This window comes from Mastigoproctus giganteus, chromosome 11 (assembly GCF_048544385.1).
Source record: "Mastigoproctus giganteus isolate SK-2022 chromosome 11, ASM4854438v1, whole genome shotgun sequence".
NCBI lineage: Eukaryota > Metazoa > Arthropoda > Arachnida > Uropygi > Thelyphonidae > Mastigoproctus > Mastigoproctus giganteus.
Window position 1 is genome coordinate 151,601,316 of NC_143585.1, and position 27,135 is coordinate 151,628,450.

At 37.3% G+C, this 27,135-nt stretch overlaps 1 protein-coding gene across 2 annotated transcripts in view; it reads right to left on the reverse strand.

Annotated features, from left to right (window-relative positions):
- The window catches only part of LOC150078517 (uncharacterized), a 257,309-nt gene that overhangs the window by 74,149 nt on the left and 156,025 nt on the right, over nucleotides 1-27,135 (reverse strand). For both annotated transcript variants that reach the window (XM_090384324.1, XM_090384325.1), the window contains exons 7-8: nucleotides 21,872-22,015; nucleotides 21,638-21,775 (exon numbers count right to left, since the gene is read on the reverse strand). In XM_090384324.1, the coding sequence (XP_090240450.1) occupies nucleotides 21,638-21,775; nucleotides 21,872-22,015 (282 nt within the window). The remainder of the gene's footprint in view (nucleotides 1-21,637; nucleotides 21,776-21,871; nucleotides 22,016-27,135) is intronic.

Here is a 27,135-nt window from a genome sequence, read left to right on the forward strand (position 1 = left end):
GTGTAGAAGAGGTAATGTTTTTTTAAGACTGATACTGCACTCAGAGAGCCAGTGATATATTAAGATCTGGGAAGGGCATGTTTGTTATTTGGTTTTTAGGAGCATTAGCAACTAAGGCCATATTGCTCCCGGGATATGCGGTGGTCATTCCCTGACCTTTCTGCATCCTCCATATTTGGTGGTCACGGGCTTGAACCCCGGTCTAATCAAGAAGCATGTGCTACGCACTGCCGCTCCTTCCCACCTGGCTACGGAGGCGCCCTAAGATCTGGGAGGTGGTCAAGTTATTAACATGCTGTAACACTAGTTTAATAGCATTTGATTGGTAGGGAAACAGCATTGTACAATGTATGAGATACTGCTGATGCACCCACGGCAGTGTCTATTTTTTTTTTTTTTTTTTTGAGCAATCTGTAAATTTAACAGCAATCAGAATGATCAGTTGAACAAGCTGCACGTAGTTGCTGACTTTGCAGGCGGCTAATAAATTTTTCCCCAATGTTCAAAGCAGTCGTCGCAGAAACTATTTCTGTGGACCAGGATGGATCTGGTTGGTCTATTTTTTGGTGAATGATCTGTTTTTTTTTTTTTTTTTTACTAAAACAATATTTATTCAAAGATGAGTGGCAGCTGACTTCCTTTACAACATAATTTCATGCCATGGAGTAATGATGAAGAACACTACAGCATAGTTGTTGCCACACTGTCATAGTCAATCACTCAGTCCATCATAAAGATTAACCACAATAAAAGCATTCAGATTAGCCCAAAGATCTTCCAAGAAACTTGCCAACTACTTTCATTCAGTCCAAGTGTTTATCGCATCTTGTAATCTTATTCCAGAAGGTATATTTTCATTTGGCTTACTTTCATAAAAGTGTAGCAAAAAGGATCAAAGAGGTATTTGTGGACAGAATGTAATGGTATACTCTGAATTTTAACTGTATAGCTGAGCAGCAGTATTTCCCTCCTGAGATGCAGTGGTGGTTCATTTGCTTCTATAAAAAAGTTTTGTACTGGAGATATTCAAAAGGCTCCCAGGGAAATTCTTAAGGTACTGTATTGGATGGTATCCAATTTTATAAGAATGCTATTTCTAGCAGAATCATAAACAGGAGCTCCATAATCTAAATGAGACCTGATTAGTGCACAATATAGATGCAGTACGGTATAATGATCAGTACCCTATTTTTTTTGCAGAAAGACTATTTTTTTATTTTATTTTATTTTTTTAAAACAATGATGAGTGACATGTGTTGCAAATATGAGTTTGCTATCTAGTATTAGACCTAGAAATTGGACAGTTTGTTATTGGGATAAGGTTTCTTTTTAACCGTAATTTGGCTCACTATGCATGGTGCAATTCTTGCAGAAGTGTATAACATTGGATTTCTGTTCTTCTAAGAAGAAATAGCCATTATGTGCCATTAAATATACTACTTTATTTATTGAAGTGTGACACTGTCTTTCTATGGTGTGCATATTCCGAGAGTGACTTGAGACTGAGATAGTCTGCATACAGATAACCTTGTACAATATTGGGATATCTTGTAACATAGTTATTCAAATAGAAAACAGAGTAGCACTAAGTATTTATCCTTGCGCTATGCATTCTTCTGACACAGGATCAAGATATATTTTTGTATTGTACAGTAGCCGGAAGGTTCTGGGAAGCAAAACACTTTGTATAAGGCAGGGTAATTGGCCCCTTAGTCCAAACAAGTGAAGGTTTTGCGAGATGCCAAATCTCCATATCATGTAAAAAAGATTTTTCAACACTGAGGCGCACCATAACCAAATGTTCCTTTTTGATAAATGCATTACAGATATTTTATTCTGCTTTGATCATCACGTTGATCAAAGATATTGATCTATTTTGCCTAAATCCATACTGATTATCATTCATTAGATTTTTAGTTTCCAGAAATCATGTGAGCCTCTTACGTACCAGGTTTTTCTAATAGTTTTCCTAGTCAACTGGCGAGTGATATTGGTCAATAGCTTTGTAGGACTGACTGATCTTTTCCTCATTTGGAAAAAGCTGAGACAAAAGAATGTTAGCATTAGCATTAGTAGAGGCATTTGATGCAAGAAAGCAAGCTTATGCAGCATCAGCCAAAAAAAAAAAAAAAAGTAACATAAATAAATAAAAATAACCACTTCCACTTCACCCCTCTGTTCGTTCGAAATACCTGTCCAGCTGAGCCTTAAACTTATTTAGGCTATCAACTTCCACGACAAGGGATGGAAGTCTGTTCCACCCACCAACCACCCGCTGGCTAAAGGCAAATTTCCGGACATCTATCCTACATCTGTCTTTCCTCAATTTGAATTTATGCCCTCTCAGGTGATTTTTCTGAGCTAGAGGAAGAATCCCATCAGCATTGAGCATGCTCAAACCATTCAAGGCTTTGTACACCTCTATCAGATCACCCCGCTGGTGCCTAGTTTCCAGACACTGTAATTTGCAAAACTTAAGCCTTTCTTCGTAAGAGAACCCCTTTGTCCCATTCACCAATCTAGTTGCCCTTCTCTGTACTCGTTCCAGCAGCTCTACATCCTTCCTGAAATGAGGCCTCCAGGCCTGTATACAGTACTCTAGGTGTGGCCTGACCATTGCCTTATACAAGGGAATAATCACCTCCTTATCCCTGCTAGAAAAATTCCTATATATCATTGACAATACACCATGAGCTACTCTTGCAGCTCGTCTGCACTGCTCAGAGAACTTCATATCTGCCTGCACCACCACCCCCAGGTCCCTTTCATTCTCTACCACTGTCAGTGTAGTACCACAGAGTTGATACGTTGCTCTGGGGTTGCTGTTTCCCATATGTAGTACTTTACATTTGTCAATGTTAAACTTCATTTGCCACCTCGAAGCCCATCTGCTCAACCTTTCCAAATCCTGTTGCAGCAGCATAGTGTCAGTAGTGTCCTTGACAACCCTGCCAACCTTCGTATCGTCTGCAAACTTGGACATTAAGCCTGATATACCATCATCAATATCATTTATAAATACAGAAAACAATAAAGGCCCCAATACTGAACCCTGAGGGACTCCACTAATAACATTAGTCCACGATGAGCAGTGTCCATTGATTACCACTCTCTGTCTTCTCCACCTCAACCACCCCTTTATCCATAGCAGCAACTTGCCTCCAATGCCACACTGCTCCAATTTGTGCAGCAGTCTTCCATGTGCAACAGTATCAAAAGCCTTTCTAAGATCCAAGTATATAATATCAAAGTTATTCCCTGCATCCAGTTCTTTTGTGACTGCATCATAGTATCCAATCAAATTGGTCAGGCAAGACTTCCCCTTAACAAAACCATGCTGTGTCCTAGCTATAACTGAAGTCTTGTCTAGATGATCCTGCAGTGCTTCTTTCACCAGTGCCTCCATTAATTTTCCGGGAACAGAAGTTAAACTCACAGGTCTATAATTACTTGTGTCAGCCTTTGATCCCCCTTTGTGAATTGGGGTCACATTTGCACATCTCCAGTCAATGGTACCTCCCCTGAGTCCAAGGAAGCTCTCATAATTATGGCTAAGGGTTTGCTTACCTCCTTTGCTGCCTCCTTTAATATAACTGGATAGATCCCATCCACCCCAGGTGCCTTTCTTGTGTTTATCTTCAACAATTTCTCCTCCACTTTGCTCTCAGTTATTACAAGATTCTCTAGCTTACTGCTAGAGTTGAATACACCTCTGGCATTCCCCTCGCTGAATAACTCCTCATGTGTGAATGTCGATGCAAAATATTCATTTAGTTTGTTAGCTACCCGAGCAGGGTCATCAACAGTTGACCCATCGATCTCAAGTGGACCAATCTGATTCATCCCCTTCCTTCTAGAGTTTACATAAGTAAAGAACTCTTTGCTGTTTTTCTTCGCATCCCTTGCCAAGGATCTCTCGTAATCTGCCTTCGCCTGCCTAACCTCCTTTGTAACTTGGTTACAGATCAACTTGTATCTATCATAGGCGTCCGTGTCACGTGTTAATTTGTATATATCCCATGCATTTTTCTTCTCTGCCATATGCCTCATTAGTTCATCTGACAACCATTTAGGCCTAAACCTTGAACAATATTTCTTAGTTGGTATGTAAAGCCTAGTAGCTTCCACGATAAGTTCTTTGAATGCTTCCCATTTTGAATTTGCTGTTGGCAATATCATCAGTTGATCCCACTGTATAGAATTTAAATACTGTCTCAGTCCATTGTAGTCGCCTTTACGAAAGCAATACCCCTTCCCTTTACCCCTAATGGTAGTTACCTCTTTGAGTAACTCCCACTTCAGCACACTGTGATCACTGCCACCAAGTGGTTCATTTATCTGCAGATTCTTAATGCATGAAGAATCACTACTGATAATCAAATCAAGAGTATTACTCCCTCTAGTTGCCTCCCGAACATGCTGATGTAGAAAACAATCATCCAATAAATCCACAAAAGCCTTGCTACTGTGTTACCATGAATATGGGTATGAATTTTCCAATAGTATCCGATTATAAAATATCATCAGTGAATTTAAGACTATTTCATTTAAATGTTTTAATATAATGTTATATATTACATCTGAACCTGCAGCACTGTTGAATGTTCTGATTAAAGCCTCTCAGTTCAGAATTGTAAAAGGCTGATTATAATCAAGAGATAAGTTATTGTTCAAGTTTATTTTACATTGCTCAGCCATCTTTTTTTGATATACTGGAAAGACTGGTAATATGTGGTTACTGCTGATATATTACAGAATGTTTCTGCAAGGGCATTTGCTATTTCATAAGGGAGGATATCACAGATATTTGCCATTGTTAAGGGGGGAAGTCTTGTCTGACCAATTTGATTGGATACTATAATGTGGTCACAAAGGAACTAGATGCAAAAAATAATTTTGATATCATATACTTGGATCTTAGGAAAGCTTTTGATACTGTTGCATATGGAAGTCTACTGTACAAATTGGAGCAGTATGGCATTAAAGGCAAATTGCTGCTATGGATAAAGGGATGGTTGAGTGGGAGAAGACAGTGAGTGGTGGTAATCAATGAACACTGTTCTTTGTGCACTAATATTATTAGTGGAGTCCACAGGGTTCAGTGTTGGGTCCATTATTGTTTTCTATATTTATTAATGATATTGATGAAGTTTTATCAGGCTTAATCTAAGGATGCAGACGATATGAAGTTGGCAGGGTTGGTAATGACACTAATGATATAAGCTGATGCAATAGGATCCAGAAAAGTTGAGCATATGGGCTGAGAGGTGGCAACTGAAGTTTAGCATTGACAAATGAGTAACGTATCAACTGTGTGGTACTACACTCAGGGTGGTAGAAAATGAAAAGGACACGGGGATAATTGTGCAGTCAGATATGAAGTTTTCTGAGCAGTACAGATGGTCTGCAAGTAGCTCATGGTGTCAATGATATACAGAAATTTTTTTTGCAGGGATAAGGAGGTGATTATCCCCTTGTATAAGGCAATGGTCAGGCCACACCTTGTACTGTATACAGGACTGGAGGCTGCATTTTAGGAAGGATGTAGAACTGCTGGAATGAGTACAGAGGGCAACAAGATTGGTAAGAGGAACAAAGGGTTGCTCTTACGAAGAAAGGCTTAAGTTTTGCAAATTACAGTGTCTGGAGACCAGGAACTTGCAAGATGATCTGATTGAGGTGTATAAGGCCTTGAATGGTTTCAGCAAGCTCAATGCTGATGGGATTCTTCCTCTTGCCCAGATTAACCGCCTGAGGGGACATAAATTCAAATTGAGGAAAGACAGTTGTAGAATAGATGTGCAGAAATTTGCCTTTAGCCAGTGGGTGGTTGATTGCTGGAACAAACTTCCATCTGTCATAGAAGTTGACAGCTTAAATAAATTCAAGGCAGAACTAGACAAACATTTGGAGCGCATGGATAGATGTAATGGTTTTTTTTAATTTATTATTTTTTTTATATTTTGGTTAAATTTAAAAAAAATTTAAAAAAAAATAAACTTGCTTTCTTGCATCATATGCCTCTACTAATTCTAATGCTAATGTAAATGTTTGATTTTCTTCCAAATTTAGTTATCTATGTCTTTCCTTGCTTTTGTTTTTAGTCTCTCATAATTAATGAGGTTTGCTGCTGCTGCTATGGGGTGCTTGCAAAATAAGTTCCATACTTTTCTTTCTTATTTTTCTTTATTGCAAAATTCACTCCACCAATCAATGGTTGATATATTTGTGTTTTCCATCATATGACTGAGATACTGACTTAGTAGCTAATTTGAGTATTTGCTTAGTTATACAGGGTGATTCTAAATTGTTGTCGGGGTTTCCATGACCTATAATTTTCTAACCGAAAACAACAAAATAAAACTGCTTACGGAATATGAAAGTGCAACTCAAAAAGTTTTATTACCTAGAATCAATACTGCGGAATGCTAAACAACTTCAACATGCGTGCCTTTCGTGGCATGTAAGATGTCCAAGCGATATTCAATTTCCCTCCAAGTGTTCTCCAGCATTTGCTGTTTAACTGTTTTGATAACAGCAACAATTCTGAGTCTCAGTTCATCGAGAGAGGTCACAGGGGTCTTGCACACAATGTCCTTCACGTATCCCCACAGGAAGAAATCAAGTGGCATAAGATCGGGTGAGCGTGGAGGCCACGGAATCGGTCCACCATGCCCAATCCAGCACCCAGGAAAATGCATGTCAAGAAATTCTCAGACAATAAGAGCCCAATGTGGCGGTGCACCATCTTGCTGGAACACCACATTTGGCTGATGATTTTCCAACTGGGGTAACAGATACAGCTGTAGCATGTCCAGATAGGTCACTGCTGTCAACTGTTTTTTCTGCAAAGAAAAAGGGATCCAAAATTTCTGAACAAGAAAAAGTATTCTCGAATGGTGTGAGGGTTTTCTGATCCCCATATTCTACAGTTATGACGACTTACCCTCGCTGATATGTAAAACGTTGCTTCATCACCAAATCTCCATCTCCGAAGGTAATTTTCATCAGCTTCGACGTTTGACGAAATGTCTTGAGCAAATTGGAAATGGTGGGGTTAATTGATCGGCTTTAAAGCCTGCACAATTTGCAATTTGTAGGCATGCAGGTGAAGGCGGTTATGAACAACCCTCCAAACAGTCGTTTGTGGTATACCTAACTGCAAAGAAGCACGTCTAGTTGATTTTTGTAGGCTTCAAGAAAATGCTTCATGGATTCGATCAACGTCTTCCCGCTCCTTTTCGGTGCAGAACACTACCAGTCTCTTGAAATTGCTTTAACCAACATAGGATAGCATTATCTGAAGGTGAATCTTTTCCATACTGAGTTCTGTAACAACGTTGCATTCTGATAATGGACTTTGTTTCGAAAAACCAAAAGTATTCACATTGCTTTCTCTTGAACAGTCACCATTTTGAAGTAGTGCCGTCAATAAATATCTACCAGACATCAATGCAGTGAGTACAGCGTTGCCAGAGGAGAGACAAGTGGAAGATTGTTGTCTTCCAGTTGTCTATTTTTTGAATGTTGTCAAAAAACAACAAAATAAAGCTGAGTAAGCAGCTTTATTTTGTTATTTCCAGTTTGACAACATTATAGGCCACGGAAACCCCAACAATAATTTAGAATCACCCTGTCTACTTTTTTTTTTTAAATAAAAACCACAAACACGAAAGATATCAAAACCTATAGATTGAAGGAGATGTTTGGGGAAGGGGTCATCTACTACTTAGTTACGTTTGTTTGTTATTTGGTTTTTAGGAGCATTAGCAACTAAGGCCATATTGCTCCAGGGATATGCAGTGGTCATTCCCTGACCTTTCCGCAACCTCCGTACTTGGTGGTCACGGGCTCGAACCCCTGTCTATCAAGAAGCATGTGCTACGCACTGCTGCTCCTGTCCAACTGGCTACGGAGGCACCTACTACTTAGTATTAGTAGTGGTACTGGTTATCATTAATGCTAGTAGTGCCACACATGGTTGAAGGAGATGGGAAGGGGGATGCTGGAACAGAAACTTTGCTCTGAAAACTAAACATGGGTTTCACCAACTCAAGACTTCAGCAGGCAAAGTGGTGGTATTGCACTGGTTGATGAGCCTTATCTACCACCTAAATTTGATTTCGGTAAAATGTGATTATTAGGGGGGGAGGGAGGGAGAGAAGAGAGAGAGAGAGAGAGAGAGAGAGAGAGATATGCTTGCAGAAACTTTTTTCCAATATGTTTTGAAGCATTTCCAAAGCATATTGTTTGATTTTCTCTGTAACTCTGTTTTCATTGTTTGATTTTCTCTGTGTAATGATCTCAACATTTGTAATTTTCAGAGATAAGAAAACCATCAACTTCCAAGAGGGTCATTTAGTACTGTCCACCCACTCTATGCTTTGGAGTAGTGTGCACAGTACTGAGCATACAGAACAGTCAATAACAGAGGTGGATCCTACTGGGAAAATCGTATGAGTATGTGATCCAGTGTTGAGTAATGTTAGGTTTTGCCAATCCAGTAAATTTTCTACAATCTATCCTCTTCTGTCCATATGGGCTGAACCCGATAATGGGTGGTGCTTGCTAAATTACCCAATAAGCAGAAAAGAGTTCTTCATTACAAATTCAAGTTCTTTAGCAGTATAGGTCTGTTTTGGAGAAAGACATATACAGAAACAGTAGTTAATGAAATTCCAGCATCATACAAACACCAACTGTTTCTAAGGAAGTTTGAAGAGAAATCTGTTTGGATGAAACTCGTGCGCTAGAATTGGTACACCATCATTTGCAGAAGGTTTATTTCTGCATTTCCAATACAATGTATAGTTCTTAATTTTGGGAGTCACCTGAGTCAATTTAGTCTCTTCCAAGCAAACAGCTGTAGGGTTGTATCTAGAGATTAGATATGACCTCACAAATGTTGTTTACATTCATCTACAATCTCCATTGTATGATTTGTTGCATTATGTTGTTTTTCAGAAACAAGATTTCCTCTTTTTTTGGAAAAAGGAGGTGTCCAGGTCATGTCTTCTGCATGGAGATCTAACACGGTTTCATTATGGTTGTAACTGTCTGCGTCCATACTAGTCTGGTGTTATTGATGTCCCTCAACAGTATCTAGTTTATGTGCCTTTTCGGGTGTTATCCATCAGTATTGCAGTTGGTGTTGAGAGCACCAATCGAGCCCATTCTGCTACTGATGTGTCCGGGGAAAATTTCACATCTGTCTGAATTGTTACAGATTTGTGGTTTTGAGTAGTTAAGGCATATGTAACTTTTGGTAAAGTTAATTTAACCTGCTTTCTTGCCTCTTGGTATGTTACTTTGTTTTCGATCTTATATTTCTGTTATTTTTTTCCTAACTTCCATAGGTCACATATTCCTTAGAATAAGCTGGATGATTGCTCTTACAGTTAAGGCAGAGTGGTGGTATGCAGTGCAATCTGATTGGTGGAGATCTGCAATTGGGCATGTGACATTGCCTTGGTATGTGTTTTGAGAATGTCAAAAATTTGACATTTGTAACATCTCATAGGATTTGGAATGTAACATCAGACACAATACTTTAAGTAACTTGCTTCTACTGAAGTTGGCAGTTTCAAAGTACTAAAGGTTAATACACACATTGGCCAAACAACATATGAACCCTTATTCAGTACTGAATTGGGCTACATTTGTTTCAAATAACAAGTGTGTTATGCAGCATGGATTCTATAAGATATTTTAGTGCATTTTGTAACCTTTCTTACATCAAAGTTGAAGGAAAAGGACTTCACTGCCAAATAGCTCTCTACAGCATATCCCACACATTCTCATAGGATTCAGATCAGAAAAATATGGAGGGCAGGGAAGATGGTGGAAAACCATGTCATGTTCTCAAACCATTCCTGCACAATTCTGCCACAATGCATTGTTGCCCATAAAGTGGCTGTCACCTTCGGGATAAAAGTATATATTGCATGACGCAGTAATCTAATACAAAAATTATTGCTCCCTGGATAATACTTGACCTTCCACTGGTATGGACCCAGTCCATGCCAACAAAGCATTCCCCAATACCATGATACTACCTCCAGATGCTTGGGTTGTCTTAACAAGGCAAGTGGGGTTCATTGCTTTTTGAGTTCTCACCACACTCTCTGCCTACCATCAATGCAAAACAAAGTGTATCGTCATTTGTCTGATCACATGACCTTCTTTCAGTGTTCCAATGTCCTCAAGCACCACTGCAAGCAGATTTTTCTGTTTTTCTCTAAAAAAAAAGTGGTTTCTCAATAGGCAGGCGACTGCCAATACCTAATTTCTTCAACTCCCTTCATGTGGTATAAGTTGAAATAGGAGAGTTCTGGGCTTGGTTGAATTCAGATGTATTTTCTGCCTGCACTGGATGTCTATTTTTCTGTACAGTTCTCCCTTAGAGTACAAGGACTTCACTCTTGAAGTATTGTTTTTCTGCTGCATTTCTCTTTGAGATGTGGAAGAACCACTTTCTTTCCAGTCATTAAAAACCTTTTACATGGCTGCTCTTGAGAAACCAGTCATGCCTTTCATTTTTTGAATCGTGTCTCCTGCTAAATGTGCGCCCACTATAAGACCTTTTTCAAAGTCTGATTGATTATGTCTTCTCCATTCTGACTTCAGATTACTGCAGTCAAACAGCCTGTGCATTCCTTTGCAATTCTTTTGTCTGTGAGGGTCTTAATACAAAGGTTTTTTTTTTTTTTTTGTGGCCTGTGAGAGAGAGAGAGAGAGAGAGAGAGAGAGAGAAGTAGAAGGGAATCACCAAGAAAGAGAAGAATGATGATATCCAGCTCAGGATCCTGGGTATGCCAAGCCCATACTCACCAGATGTGAGCCCCTGGGGTTATGCCAGGTGTGAGCTTAACATTTCACGTCAGTCTCTCTTTGGCAGTATACATATAAATAAGAAACTATAGTTCTTTCTGAACTTAGTGCCACCAATTTCCTAATATATATGATGGTACTGTGCATGCCCTTTCTAATTTGGAGGCTGAATTAATTGCAAGTTGCAGACTTCTAGACTTCTTTTCTCTTTGATTGGCTAATGGCCACGAGTCTCTCCCCCCATTTCTGTTGACAGAATTTTAGCTATGTTTATGTGAAGATGTAATATAAAGAAATTCCAGACCATCATGAAAGATGGATAGCTGGGTTACCTGAGTGTCTAATATAACCAACCAACAGCCTTTTTAGGCTGTTGGTTATATTAGACATTCAGATTCCAGAAACTCTCTCTATATTCCTGTTTTGTGTTTTTTTTTACGAAAGCATCTTAAGTGACGACTATGTCCACATGAAATGTGTTCCAATACAGCCAAAAACAGTTTTATTTTTAGCTTAAAATTTTGTGATAAACTTTTGACTTTCAAAAATCTAGAGATCAGGCAATTGTAAATAGGAGGAAACAGGAGATTTTCTGGGGCAAAACGGGGACAATTTTTTTGCAAAATGCAGAAGCTCATCGCAAAAACAGGGGAGAAAACAAATTTTTCATAAAGAGCAGGAAGTTTTTCTAAAGTTCAAACAATGCCATAAATTATGAATTTCACTGTTTTCATACACATTTTATATTACAATACAATCATCGGACTGTTCAACTAGTACAATATGCTTCCAAATATTTACTTACCAAGGATTTTTCTTGTCTGTGAATTTCAGTTTGGATTGTTTTGAGAGAGATAGTGCCACAGAAATGTTGTGTCATCAAAGTTTTGCATATAACAATGGAATTACTGTTACTTCAAACTTAGCTCAGAAGAGCATTTCAATGCTTTGTTCTGTTTAAATATTCTCCGACTCTCGGAGAATATTTAACCAGATAATTTGTTATATTTCATGCTTCCTTGTGTCAGTTCCCTGACCAAAGACCACTAAACATCAATCCTTTTTCTTCTTTCGTAATAGTATTTAGTAGGTTTTCGCACTGAAACTGACATGTTTTAACTGATACAAAACATGTATTGCTTGACCTTTTTTTTTTTTTTTTTTAATGGAAATTTCTCCAATTTACATCTTAAAATGATACACTGCCAACTGATGAAATTAGTCTTATCTCAGCATTTATAAGAATGTAATTTTTCAGTGAGAAATTGTGTACCATGCAGCCACGTGCAGCAATAAAGTAATTCTTCACTTAAAAAAAAAAGACTTCTCCTGTTTTACTCTTCATGACCTTGGCAGAATAAATGTATATGACTAAGTCAAACTCATCCTTATGGTTTATTCTGCTATGATAATCAATTTCCAAAATGTAAGTGAAATATTTAAAAACTATTATTATAGAAAATTTGCACATAATATTCTTCAACATATCTTGGAGTAACAACCTCAGTATATGGATGTGAGATATATGCTGAATTAAAGATCTTATTCAAATTTTTGAACGCCGGCATAACATTTAAAAGGAACAAGCAAACTACTTTGTTCAAACTAGAAGAGAGGAACATGAACAGATTTCCACAAAAGTAACGATAACATGCCCACAATTATCTATTCTAATTTAATTCTAGCATTTATGGTGAGTTCATTCTCAAAAGATCTGGTTTTTGACTCAGAAGTCCTTTTCTTCAGTTCAGTGCTATTTGCTAGTGATTGCATGTTGTACTTTTCAAGTTGGTAACTCTGAAAAGTGGTTATATGGCTTTTCTCACCATTTTTAACCTCTTATTTTACAGACTTCGCAAAGCCATTTTTCTACTGGTCTAGTTACACATCTAACCCAACAATGGCTGCAACAGCATATGGCATGCAACAAATAAAATAAAATTAAAATGGATATCAGTGAAATAAATACAAATTTTAATATTCCTTTAGTATAGTTTACTTTCAATTTTCACCCTTGATTTGGATGAAATTTGAGAAGTATGTACATTAAAAAGAAAATCAAATTTGAGTATTAGGCATTCTGTGTACACCTATGCACTTGTTCATGTAATAATAAGCTTAAGAATACGTTGAAACACCACACGTTTGTAATAAAAACGGACATCAGAGGTTGGAAAAATTACTTCTAGAGGAATATAGATATTTAATATTAATTTTTCTTGGTTTTAATTTCACATCTTATGCATCATTGTTTCAATCTGAAGTGTGTTAGATGGATTATAAGTTTCTGGTGAATAACACAATTTGGATTACAACTTTTTGGTCAACCACTGCTGTTAGTGGACTTTACATTTGTGTAAGTGAAATTGCCATTTTATTTTAGTACTAGGATTCAGCTAGCACAGTGGCCTTTATTGGCTGCTCTATTTGGTATGACATACCAAATAGAGCAGCCAATAAAGGCCACTGATCAACAATACTAAAAAAAATAGTAAAGCTTTATGTTTACATCGCTGTACAATAACTTAATGAGCTGTTTCACAAAACTACAACGTTGGTTAAGATTTTTGCAGCTCCGGCAAATGCTAAGTTTTCATTTATATTTAGTCTTTTTATTGACTTAATTGTTATACTAAATTATTTTCTATAAGCAGCTTTATAGTTCTAGCCAAGCTCCGTGGTTTATTTTGAATTTAGATAGCGATTTTGAAAGTTAATACTTAGTGTCCGTAGATTTTACATTCGTAACTTGCCACCATTGTTATACGATATGGAATACCGTAAGGTTTAACATAAAACTAGATAGCGAAATACGTAGCAGTGTATTAGAAATCTGTTAGATTAGTATAGCATTATCAATAAAATTTGTTAATCTTATTAAATTTTATTGTTAATTAAATTATACTTAAACAGAATCATGATCCAAACTAAAGCAGCAAAGCAGCATTCACAGAATAGCCAGAGTGCTGTGGCTCGTGGGAGAACTGACACAGGCAATTCTCCCACCAACACAATCTAAAACAATGCGCAAAATGTTTGCAGACCTGTCTAGAACAGGACATGATCTAGCCAAGGAGGATGTCTTTGTGTGTGCTAGGTGCAGAGACTGAAGAAATTAGGTGCCAACTGAGCATTCTGATGGGCATCTATGAGAGTTTGAGGTGTAGGGCAAAAGCTTTCAGCTCAATGACAGAGCTCACTCGTATGCATCAGGAAACACAGCGGCAATCTCCAAGGCAGAATGTGCTGGTCCCACAGGAAATAGTTATTGTTGGCGACTATTATCAGGGATACGGGGAACATAGTATGCAAAAAGGATAAGTGGAACAGGACCAGAGAATGTCTGCCAGGAGCAAAAGTTGATGACATTGTAGAGCAGATATCATCTTTTAAGGGCACAAAAGGTGATATTGTTGTACACGTTGGCACTAATGATCCTAAGAGTAAGAGATCTGCAGATTTACTTAATAAGTACAGGTCAATGCTGAAAAAAAAAGTCACGAATTAGGGTTAAATTTGAAAGTGTCTGCAATTCTGCCCAGACATGATAGGAGAGAGTACATGATGAGAGCCTTGTCAATCAATTCAGCCCTTGAGAGGCTCACGGGATAAAAATTTTTTTCAGCATGGTCCGTGCTTGCTAACAGGAGGGACTGCTTCTACAGCGATTGGATACACTTTAATACAAACGGTGCAAGAATATTTGCTGATGCTATCGAGGCAGTGCTTGTGGGTCAGAAAACCGCTAGTTTGGGGGTGGATTCACAGACTAAAAGATTAACGGTAGCTGCAGGCAGAAATGAAAGTGATTCTTGCGCTGATTCTATTGTAATGAGCAGCAGCCTAGAGAGCAAGTTGCTGCGGATTTCAAGAGCTGATGGGAGTCATCATGGAACAAGTAAATACATGAGCTGTGTTAGGGTAACTAAGAGTAAGAACAAGTGCATGTATACTTGCACATACATTAATGCTAGAAGTGCTGATCAAGACATCAAAGGCAGATATTGTTGGGGTATCAGTGACATGGTGTAACACAGATATAAGCAGTGCAGAATTGGAATTTGGGGAGTACAATGGGCACAGAAAGGGAGGAGGGGTTATGCTGTTAATTAAGAACACACAAAATCTAAGGAAGGGTATACAATTGACATTGGTGGACAATGCAATGTTGAGTCAGTATAGTGTGACATAAGCACTGAGAAAGGGAAAATGAGAGTAGGAGTATGTTATAGGCCTAATGACGCTGATGAATACAATGAAAAGTTGTGCAGAGAAATAGAATGGGCCAATAAATCAGAATGTCTTGTAACGGGGGATTTTAACTTTTCATATATTGACTGGAACTAGTGGGTTGGTCACTCACAAGCTAGCAAAACTTTTGTGGATTTATTGGAGGATTGTTTTCTACGGCAACATGTTCAAGGGGCAACCAGAGGGAGTAATACCCTTGATCTGATTATCAGCAGTGATGATGCATGCATTAGGAATTTGCAGATAAAGGAACCACTAGGTGACAGTGATTACAGTGCACTGATGTGGGATTTACTTAAAGATGTAACTACGATCAAGAGTAAAGGGAAGGGTTTTTGTTTTCATAAAGGTGACTACAGAGGTCTCAGACAGTTTTTAAATTCTATAGAGTGGGATCAATTGGTGATATTACCAACGGTGAATTATAAATGGGAAGCCACTAGGGTTTTCCTACCAACTAAGAAATACCTCTGTTCAAGGTTCAGGCCTAAATGGATGTGGGATGAATTTATGAGGCTCGTGGCAGAGAAGAAAAATGCATGGGATGTATATAAATTATCAGGCGATACAGAAGCCTACGAGAGATATAAGCCAGTCTGTAATCAAGTCACAAATGAGGTTAGGCAGGCGAAGGCAGATTATGAAAAATCTTTGGCAAAGGAGGCAAAGAAATCTTTACTTAAGTAAACCCTAGAAGGGTATGAATCAGATTGGTCTACTTAACATAGATGGTTTGACTATTGATGATCCTGCTCAAGTAGCTGATAAACTGAATGAGTATTTTGCATCTACATTCAGACATGAGGAGTTATTCAAGGAGGGGAATGCCAGAAGTTTATCAAACTCTAACAGAGAACTAAGTGATTTTGTGATAACTGAGAGCAAAGTGGAGGAGAAATTGTTGAAGTTAAACATAAAAAAGGAACCTGGGACAGATGGAATCTATCCAGTTATAATGACGGAGGCAGCAAGGGAAGTAAGCATACCCTTAGCCATAATTATGAGTGCATCCTTAGAGCCAGTGGAGGTCCCCATGGCCTGGAGATGTGCAAATATATCCCCAATTCACAAAGGGGGGTTTCAAAGGGTGACACAAATAATTATAGACCTGTTAGTTTAACTTCTGTTCTAGGGAAATTAATGGCGTCACTGGTTAAAGAGGTGATAAAGAATCACCTAGACAAGACAGCAGCAGCAACAGTTCAGACACAGCATGGGTTTGTTAAGGGGAAGTCTTGTCTGACCAAATTGATTGGATACTACGATGTGGTCACAAAGGAACTGGATGCTAAAAATAATTTTGATACTGTTGCACATGAAAGACTGCAGTACAAATTGGAGTGGTGTGGCATTAAGGGCAAGTTACTGCAATGGATAAAGGAATGGTTGAGTGGGAGACGGCAGAGAGTGGTAATAAATGGACACTGCTCTATGTGGATTAATGTTATTAGCGGAGTCCCCCAGGGTTCGGTGCTGGGCCCATTGTTGTTTTGTGTATATATCAATGAAGGTTTGCAGATGATACAAAGGTTGGCAGGGTTGTTAATGACACTAAACACAGTATACTACTGCAACAGGATCTAGTAAAGTTTGAGCAGATGGGCTGGCTGAGAAGTGGCAACTGAAGTTTAACATTCACAAATGCAAAATACTGTATATGGGTAGCAGTAACCCAAGAGAAACATACCAATTCTGTGGTACACTCAGGGAGGTGGAGAATGAAAAAAATGGGGTAATTGTGCAGTCAGATATGAAGTTCTCTGACCAGTGCAGACGGGCTGCCAGAGCAGGTCATGAAGTTTTGTCAATGATATATAGGAATTTTGCTAGCAGAGACAAGGAGTTGATTATCCCTTTGTGTAGGGCAGTGGTCACGCCTCACCTTGAGTACTGTATACAGGTCTGGAGGCCTCATTTTGGGAAGCATGTTGAGTTGCCGGAACGGGTACAGAGAAGGGCAACAAGTTTGGTGAGAGGAACAAAGGGGTGCTCTTATGAAGAAAGGCTTAAGTTCTGCAAGTTGCAGCATCTGGAGACTAGGCACCTGCAAGGTGATCTGATTGAGGTGTATAGACCTTGAATGGTTTGAGCAGGCTCAATGCTGATGGGATACCTCTTGCTCAGACTAAGAACCTGAGGGGACATTGATTCAAACTGAAGAAACACAGTTGTAGAATATATGTGCCGAAGTTTGCCTTTAGCCAACGGGTAGTTGATTGCTTAAACAGATTTCCATCCGTTGTTGTGGAAGTTGATAGCTTAAATAAATTTAAGGCTGAACTAGACAAACATTTGGAGTGACCAGATGGGTGAAACGGGAATGGTTTTTTTTTTTTTTTTTGCTGATGCTCTATAAGCTTGCTTTCTTACATCATATACCTCAACTAATGTTAATAATATCTCATTTGCAGATTTACTGTCAACTTTTATTTGCGATCTGATTCACATATATGTGCTTGTATGGCAGAAATTCAATCAAACGAGGGAAAGTGGCAAAAGCAATCATGGCTGGCTCTTGAATTCTTTAAATTTTTGAAAATATTTTTTAAAACAAAATGTATACTGAAAAACTTAAGACAAAGTTTTTATTCTTAAACTTTTATTTTAAAACTCATTTTAAAACCTTTAAAAATACATTCCACAGGATATCTCTATGTACACATATATACTTATGATCTACTAGGCGTTATGATAATTATTACGAGTTTAATGCTAATTTATAAAAAAATTAATTAATATAAAAATTAAACTTGATACACAGTGAACATGATTATTGCAATCACTTCACGACTCACCTAAAGTGGTAACAATAACCAACTGAACAAGAATGCAGCAATTTAGAATTGTTTACTGATGTAGAATAGAAATGTACATAAAAAAGGTGAAAGAGGATAGGGAATAAAACATTAAAATCAAGCAAGAGAAAATATCTTAATTTGACTGCCTACTATTTCTTGAAGAAAGTCATCAATAAAAATTAAACTGTTACAATGTTTTTGGAAATCCATACATACCATTAAAAACAAATAAAGAAAATATTAAAATCAAGAATTAGAAAAGGTGTTAAAGGTGTTGATTGGTAGGAATAGAGATAATTTCATTCATGGAGTAACAATACCAACAACCATACAAACCATATGAAGCAAAATCATTAACTCACCACGCATATTGGAGTTCAAGAACAAATTGAAGTGTTATGTAAATCACTTCCACTGCATATGTAAACTGTGAAAGGCAAAAAGCAATTACATAAACCAAAGCCTGATTACAATAAGCAGCATGCACTGTATTATTTCTGATTATATCCACCAAATTGTCAAGATGATGAATACATCAAGAAGTGCTCAATTTTAAATTATTTACTGCCTTTAATTCCAAATACTTCCATGGTATCAAGGAGGACTTAGATGTAACCCCCAGAGCAATTTTTGGGGATGCACTAACTTGCGGGTTAACCAAAGATGCATCATTTAAAATTATTTAAATTATAAAATTATTTAAATATAACTTTCCTTTTCTTTTTTTTTTTCTTTCTTGACAGAGTAAATTTCCACTAAATATACAACCACTTTCACAAGAAGACATGCAAGTCCCGCCCCCTTTTAGCATGTGAATTACTAAGATAACAAGAGCCTATTTTCAAGAAATGGGTCAATCTCCACTTCTTAAAAGGCACACTATCAATGTTGCCAGACAGTTTTCAAAGGAACCCCACATGCTTTTAAGTTGTTCAGAAGAAGACTTGCAACGCTGTACACTGTAGAACCAACTTCTAATACTGGTACTGAAATCGTGCTGCCTTTTATTTATTTATTTTTTTTTATTATTACAAAAGGTCAATACAATGGGATATATAGTACAGCATCAGTTATCCGGAATAATTAATGTCAGATCACTTCCGGATAGCCAAATTTCTCGGATAATTAAACATAAGGTAAGATTAAATAAATTCTGTTATAATGTATTAAGGTAAAAGAAAAAGACTTTAAATTTCAAGAAAAAAAAAAAAAAAGACCGAATTTATTTAACTAAAAAAATAACTTATACATAAAAATTTGCACATTTACATATGTATGTAAATTTGGATAGGTATTTTACTGCAAATTTTACGTAGAAAAAAATTTAAAGTAATTTTTTAAAATAATGTTCAATCGTTTTTTGTTTCATTTGTTGTGACCTTTATTTTGAAACTAAATCTCAAGTTCCTTAACAATATCATTTTTATTATAATGCATTCTTCCTGTTTTTCTGCCCATTTTAGTGCTGTTTCTTTTCAATGACATTTTACTGCAAAAAACTGAGAAAAATGATTTGCACAATTTCGGACTGATATTATTCTTACCAGATCTGGAGCTAAACTAAACATAATATGAAATGAAGAGAACAAAATATGCCATGGATAGTCATTCGCTTCGAATGACTAAACTCTTATCACTCATAGTTTTCTAATCCAACACTTCACAAGATATATGAAGTAACAAAACAAATAGAAATATTCTCGTAACATAATAAACATTTGTCTCAAATACTATCATTAATAAAAGGGGGGGGGATCAGCTTTTCAAATTATTCCGGATAACTGACGTTCGCTGTACTAGGAATCACTGTACTTGATTTACTGCCATTTTTTGCAACTGAAAATGTCCCATTTCTCAGACTTTTCCGTATCTGTTCACTCCCTACCTATGCAATTTTACTAATGATGCCAGTTGTTTTTGTCCTTCCATAACTGTATTTCTTGCTATCAAGTAATTTATTTCTGAACAATGTGCCTACTTGATGAGCAAAACTCAGAGTAAGATCATGTTTTGTGACAAAAGATGCAAATAAACATTTGGCATTATGAAATACTACATTTATTTCCACATTTCTTTCTATGCACTACACACTATCCTTGTGCTTATTTGTTTGTAGAGTTCTGATTACATCACATTCTCAATCGCTTGAAATCAAAAATCCACATCTACATGTATATCTACACAAAGAAAACATGTTACTTTTTCAGATTTTATAATATACAAAAAAAAAAAAAAAAATCTTGCATATATCTCTTCTGAAATTTTACCTTGTCTTTCTTTGTCATCTTACTGAAAGACATTGTTAATTAGCTTGTACTACACAAGTATAGTACAACTATAGCTAGAATTCTATAATGCAGAGAAGAAGGCAAGGTCAGGCAACACCTTGAGTACTGCGTAGAGGTCTGGAGACCTTATTTTAGGAAGTATATAGAGTATTAGAACGAGTACAGAGAAGGGCAACAAGATTGGTGAGAGTAACAAAGGGGTGCACTTACAAAGAAAGACTTAAGTTCTGCAAGTTGCAGCATCTGGAGACTAGGCACCAGCGGGGCAATCTGATTGAGGTGTATAAGGCCTTGAATGGTTTGAGCAGGCTCAATGCTGATGGGATACTTCCGCTTGCTTAGATTTAGAACCCGAGGGGACATGGATTCAAATTGAAGGAGGAGTTGTAGAATAGATGTTCAGAAGTTTTCCTTAAGCCAGCGAGTAGTTGATTACTGGAACAGACTTCCATCTGTTGTTGTTGTTGTGGAAGTTGATAGCTTAAATAAATTTAAGGCTGAAGTAGACAAACATTTGGAGTGACCGGATGGATGAAATGGGAAGGTTTTTTTTTGGCTGATGCTGTATAAGCTTGTTTTCTTGCATCATATGCCTCAACTAATGCTAATGCTAATCCACCTTTTCTATTTAGCAATGTATATTAGTTCATCAGATGACTAATTCGGTAATTAAAATAAGCAAAAATTCAATTTTTTTTTAAAATGCCAATATTAATGTGGTTTTACTTTTTTTGTGAAAAGAAAAAGATAGAGCAAAACTGAGTTTCTGCAAAAAAAAAAAAAAAAAAAACAGAAAATGCTTTGTCAGCAACTAGATTATGACTGTGTAATACAAAAGGGGTCAAAGTGGTAAAAAACACTGATTCTCCATTGTAAATATAGAGTGGGCAGCAATGAAAAGTAAACCACTCTACGAGTCAGGACTAGGGTATGACTGGAGTCCCTCCAGCCATGGATGTGATGATCTGTGAGCTGCAGAGTCTTCTGTATATTATAATACGCAGACTGTTTCCAGAGGATTCATTTTTCCCTTTTTTTTTATTTGTGTGTGTGTGTGTGTGTGAGAGAGAGAGAGAGAGAGAGAGAGAGAGAGAGAGAGAGAGAGAGAGAGAGAGAGAGAGAGAGAGAGAGAGAGAGAGAATGTCTTGAAATTTAACCACAGGAATGGCTGTGCCCAACTCTGTCCATAGTTACCCTTTATATAATGCAACATTTGTCATCCAACCTTTACTTCAATATATTTGATCTTACAAATCAAATATTCTAAATTACTAAAAAGTGTCCATTGCAACATTTGAAAAATTTAACAAAAGAATACCAAGTACTTATAACTATTTTCATATCCTAAATACCAATAACAAGACAATAAATCTTATGATGTATTAATTATTACCATACAGAAAGTTTAGTCAATAATACTGCTTCTCTTTTTAACCAATTAATGTTTTAAGAGTTATAAAATATACATACCAAACTTTTAACTTCTTCTTTAGCTAAACCTGCATTCACTTTAGGTTCTTGTGTGGTAAGTATGCTGCTTTCAGCTTCAAGCACATCGAGTCTTATACTCAGATTATGTGTATCTGATTCTAACTTACTTAGACTATCCTTAAAAAATAAAAAAACAATACAAATTATAGTATTTTTTTTAAAATTAAACATAAATAGAGAGCAACCAATTATAATCAAAACAAAGCTACTTACATGATGGTGATTAATATCTTCTATCAACCACACTACAGATTCATTCATTATCTCTATCTTTCCAGGCATATCACTAAAAGTTAATAACTGACTTGCAAAAGAATTGTTTAATCTATCAACAGCATCTGTGACCAGTAAGAGCTCCTGAAAAGAAGGAAAAATTTCCCTTTAATCTAAAAATTATTATTTTTATTTTATAAATCAATAACTTCCTCTCATCAAAATGGAAAAAGAAGGAACATGAAATAGTCAATAATAATGTAATGATGAAACATGTTTTATGAAACAAGCAAGTGACATTCAATTTCATTTATAAATGAAGCTGAAAGAACCATTTAGGACAGTGATTTAACCTTTTTTTTAATAACGACACCCCATACACAATCTAATATTAAAAAAATATATATATGTTATAGATATTTTTTACAATAATATAACTATAAACAAAATTACAATTCATAATACAAATTATATATACTTATATAAGAATTAGTAAAAAAAATTCAGAGCTACAGGGCTCAATAATTTCCATGATTTTTTAATATATTAAAAAGTAAGAGATTACCTCAATTTTTTTGTGAAATGCTTCCAGTGAATTCTCTCTCACATGTGACAAATAAAATAAGATGAAAAAAGTGAAAAAGTGTTTTTTTCACTTTTTTCATCTTATTTTATTTGTCACATGTGAGAGAGAATTCACTGGAAGCATTTCACAAAAAAATTGAGGTAATCTCTTACTTTTTAATATATACCTATATAATAATTTTATTCTTTTTTGTACTAAATAAACATCAATTATAGATCATCACAAAATTAAACAGATATCATATATCCTTTCATAATGAAATAAATATATAAATTTAAAAAAATAATGTTTAAGTAACTTAACCCAAATTACGTGGCACCCCTGGAACATTGTTGCAGCACCCCGGTTGAAAACCACTGATTTACAATATATTAATATCTTCTTGTTAGATTAATACATCAGCATAGCTAGAAAGTAACCATTAACTATAATAGATGGTGAACATAAATAATGTTCAAAACTTTGTTAAAATTAAATAAATTGAATGAAATATATTTCTTGCTCCAAAAGCTTAGAGACTTAAAAACATTACTATAATTCTTCAAGTTAGTGTTAATAATAGTTTTTTTTTTTTTTTTTTTTTGTTAGTTGTTGGCGCATTGGCTTCTGTGGCCATAATGCACCTCTAAAAGTAAGTTTTTACATTTTACTCTGATCCGAGCCAGAGGCGGGATTCGAACCCGCGACCTTTGGGTTGCCAGGTAGGCACTTTACCCACCTGGGCTAGCCCGGTCGGCATTAATAATAGTAGTGTAAATGATGCAAGAAAGAAAGGTTATAAAACACAGCAAAAAAAAAAAAAAAACCCCACCCATCCACTCCCTACAAAAATTTGTCGGGTTCTCCCTTGAATTTATTCAAACTACTCAATTCCACAACAACAGATTTATTCCAAAAATTAACTACCCACTAGCTGACGGCAAACTTCTGCACATCTATTCTGCAATCATCCTTCCTCAATTGAATTTGTGGCCCCTCGTGTGTGTAGTCTTGGCAGGAGGAAGAATGCCATCAACATTGAGTTTATCATCCAATTCAAAGCCTTAAATACCTCAATCAGATCTCCTCATAGGTGCCTAAGTCTCTAGCCTTCAGTTCTACAATTAGAAGAACTGAAGCATTTTTTGGTAAGATAACCCCTCTGTTTCGTTAATCAATCTTGCTTTCCCTTCTCTGCACTCATTCCAGCAGTTCTACATATTTCCTAAAATGAGGCTTAGAGACATGTACACAGTATTCAAGATGCAACCTAACCACAGCCTTCCTTGTACAAGGGGATAATTATCTCCTTATCCCTGCTAGCAAAGGTTCCTGTATATCACTGACAAAATCACAGGCTGTCCTGGCAGCCTGTCTATACTACTCAGAGAACTTCACATCAGACTGAATATTACCTCCAGGGGTTTTTTTTTTTCTTCATTTTCCACTATGCTGAGTGTAGCACCACGACAGTTGGTATGTTAATTAGGGATTACTGCTACCCTTTTGCACTACCATGCATTTGTCAATGTTAACTTCAACAGCCATTTCTCAGCCCACCTGGCCTAATTTTTCTAGAGAGAGTGTGTGTGTGTGTGTGTGTGATATGGTTGTTTATTGCCGCATTAGCTGCTATGGCTATGGTGCACCTATTTGTAGGAATATTAGAAAATAATTAACAATGAAGCCAGTTTAAATTAATTTAAATTAATTTCAGTTCTGACATCTATTCATAAAAGATGATACACTCCAATTTGTTTTAAAAAGCAGAAAAGTTCATTAACATTTGCGTCCTCTCCAATGATATGCCGTAGTGTCAATGGTTCTAGAAGATTAGCCAGATTTTGAAGTATTGAAGCTCGATGTTGTTGATAGTGTGGACAGTCAATCAGAATATGGTGGCCAGAGGAGGATCATCACCTATTAGTAGATGGAAGTGAGTCAGATGGGTGTGTCCTATTCTCATTCGTGTGAGTACCACTTCTTCCCGCCGCACTGTCTGATTGCTCGAGTGCCAGAACTCTGGGTCTTTTCAACTGGAAAAGTTTGTTATTCGTTTGGTTATGCCATAACTCTGTCCACTGTGCATGGCATGCTGCTTGAATTAAGATATTATAATCCGGCACTGGAATAGGGACAGAGGTTAGGTCTAAAGTTGGACTTTTGGCAGATATATTAGCCACTTCATTCCCTTTTATGCCTGAATGTGCTGGAATCCAACAAAACTCAACTAGTTGTTGACAATGCAATAGCAAAATCTGCATTGCTCTAATTGAGCTGAGAGAGTCAGTGTAAACTATATATTTTGCAGATGGGTGTAGAGTCAAATTTTCTAGAGCTAATTGTATTGCATTCAGTTCTGCTAAATTAGACCGGGGTTCGAGCCTGTGACCCACCAAATACGGAGTATGTGGAAAGGTCAGGGAATGACCATCGCATATCCCCGGAGCAATATGGCCCTAGATGCTAATGCTCCTAAAAACCAAATAACAACAAGTTCTGCTGAAAAGTTGCTATACTCAGGTGGAAGAGAAGCTGATATGATAGCAGAGGGAAACACTGCTGCTGCTCCACCAGTTGAAAGAGATTTGGAACCATCCGTATATATCTGCAAGAAGTCAGCACAGGTTTCAATATGGCTAGCATGGAGTTGTTGCACAGTCAGTGCCGGTGGACGATTCTTTCCCCATTGAAGAAAATAAATATCACAGATCAGTTGAGGAAAGGTGGTCCATGGTGGCTGAGAGTAATTCTTTATCTGTTGCCTACTGTGGAGAGGAACATTCCAATTCTGTGATATTTCAAGGAGCCGTAGGTCAGCTAGTCATATTTTACTTGCTTTATTTCTATAGAGGTTGAGTAGTGGTTGATTAAAAAGGTATGACTGAATAGGACGCAAAAAATAAGTCTGTATTTTGGCTGCATATTTCAGTAATAGCATTTTTCTGCAGAGATGGCTCATGAGCTTCAATGTATAGACTCTGAGTTGGAGATGCTCTATATGCACCAATTGCAATCTGCAGTGCATTATGTTGAATAGGATCCAGCCAGTGTAGTACATACTTTCGGGCAGAATCATAAACTGGAGCACCATAATCTAAACAGATTCTAATCAGTGCTCTATATAAGAACAGCAAAGTTGTACGATCTGCTCCCCAAGAGAGGGTTGTTGTTGTTGTTTGGTTTTTAGGAGCATTAGCAACTAAGGCCATATTGCTCCGGAATATGCGGTGGTCATTCCTTGACCTTTCCGCATCCTCCATATTTGGTGGTGACGGGCTCGAACCCCGGTCTAATCAAGAAGCGTGTGGTACGCACTGCTGCTCCTTCCCACCTGGCTACGGAGACGCCCCCCAAGAGAGGGCAGATAAAGCTCTTAGCATGTTGATCTTTTTAAGACAGGCACATATTAATTTGACATGCTCAAAAAAGATGAGCTTACTGTCCAGGATTAGTCCCAAGAACTTCGTATTGCTGGCAATTGGAATGGTGGAATTTGAAATCCAAATTTCAGGATCTATACAATTTGCATTGACTGCAAAAGTGGATCGCAACTGTTTTCAGTTGGGAAAGACGATATCCATTGAGCTCAGCCCACTTTTGTACTTTATTGAGGGACATCTGCAATTGCCTTTCGATTGATCTCATGTTCTGAGAATGGCAAGAAATAGAGATCGTCAGCGTAAAGGTACGCCTCTACAGTATTTGGGAGTTCTTTTGTAATGGAATCAATTCTAAGGACAAACAGGGTTGCACTCAATACTGATCATTGCAGTACTCCTCCTTCCTGCAAGAATGTAGCAGAAAGGGAATTTTGATATCTGACCTGGAAAGATCGGCTCTGGAGGAAGTTCCTAATAAATGTGGGCAGGTTGCCTCGTAGACCATGATTATGTAGGTCACTGAGAATGCCACACCGCCAAGTAGTGTCAAATGCCTTCTCTATATCGATGGAGACCATGACAAGGTGTTCGTTTTTCACAAAGCCATTGCGAATTTCAGATCCGGCCTTGATCATCAGATCTAGGGAGGGCCTGTTTTTGTGAAAGCCATGTTGTCAATTACTCAGTAGACGTTGAGTTTCAATGATCCAGGTGAGTCGACTGTGGATCATTTTTACAAGAATTTTACCAAGGCAACTTGACAGAGAGATTCGCCTGTAACTATTAGAACTGGAGGGATCTTTTCCAGGTTTCAAAAATGGCAAAATTGTAGCATGGTGCCAAGAGGTTGGATAAATATTTTCCAGGAAGATCCGGTTAAAAAAGACAAGAAGCAGTTGTTGTTGTTATGTTATTTGGTTTTTTAGGAGCATTAGCAACTAAGGCCATATTGCTCCGGGAATATGCAGTGATCATTCCCTTGACCTTTCCGCATCCTCCATATTTGGTGGCGACGGGCTCGAACCCCGGTCTAATCAAGAAGCGTGTGCTATGCCCTGCTGCTCCTTCCCACCTGGCTATGGAGGTGCCAACAAGAAGCAGTTGTAAGTTTTTTTTTTTTTTTTTTTTTTATTTGGTAGTTGTTGGCGCATCGGCTTCTGTGACCATATTGCACCTCCCAAGGTTTTTTGCAGTACTTTGATCCAAGCCCGAGGCGGGAATCGAACCCGCGACCTTTGGGTTGCCAGGCAGGTACTTTACCCACTCGGCTAGCCCGGTCGGCCGTAAGTTTTTGTCATCGAGATGCTGCAGCATGA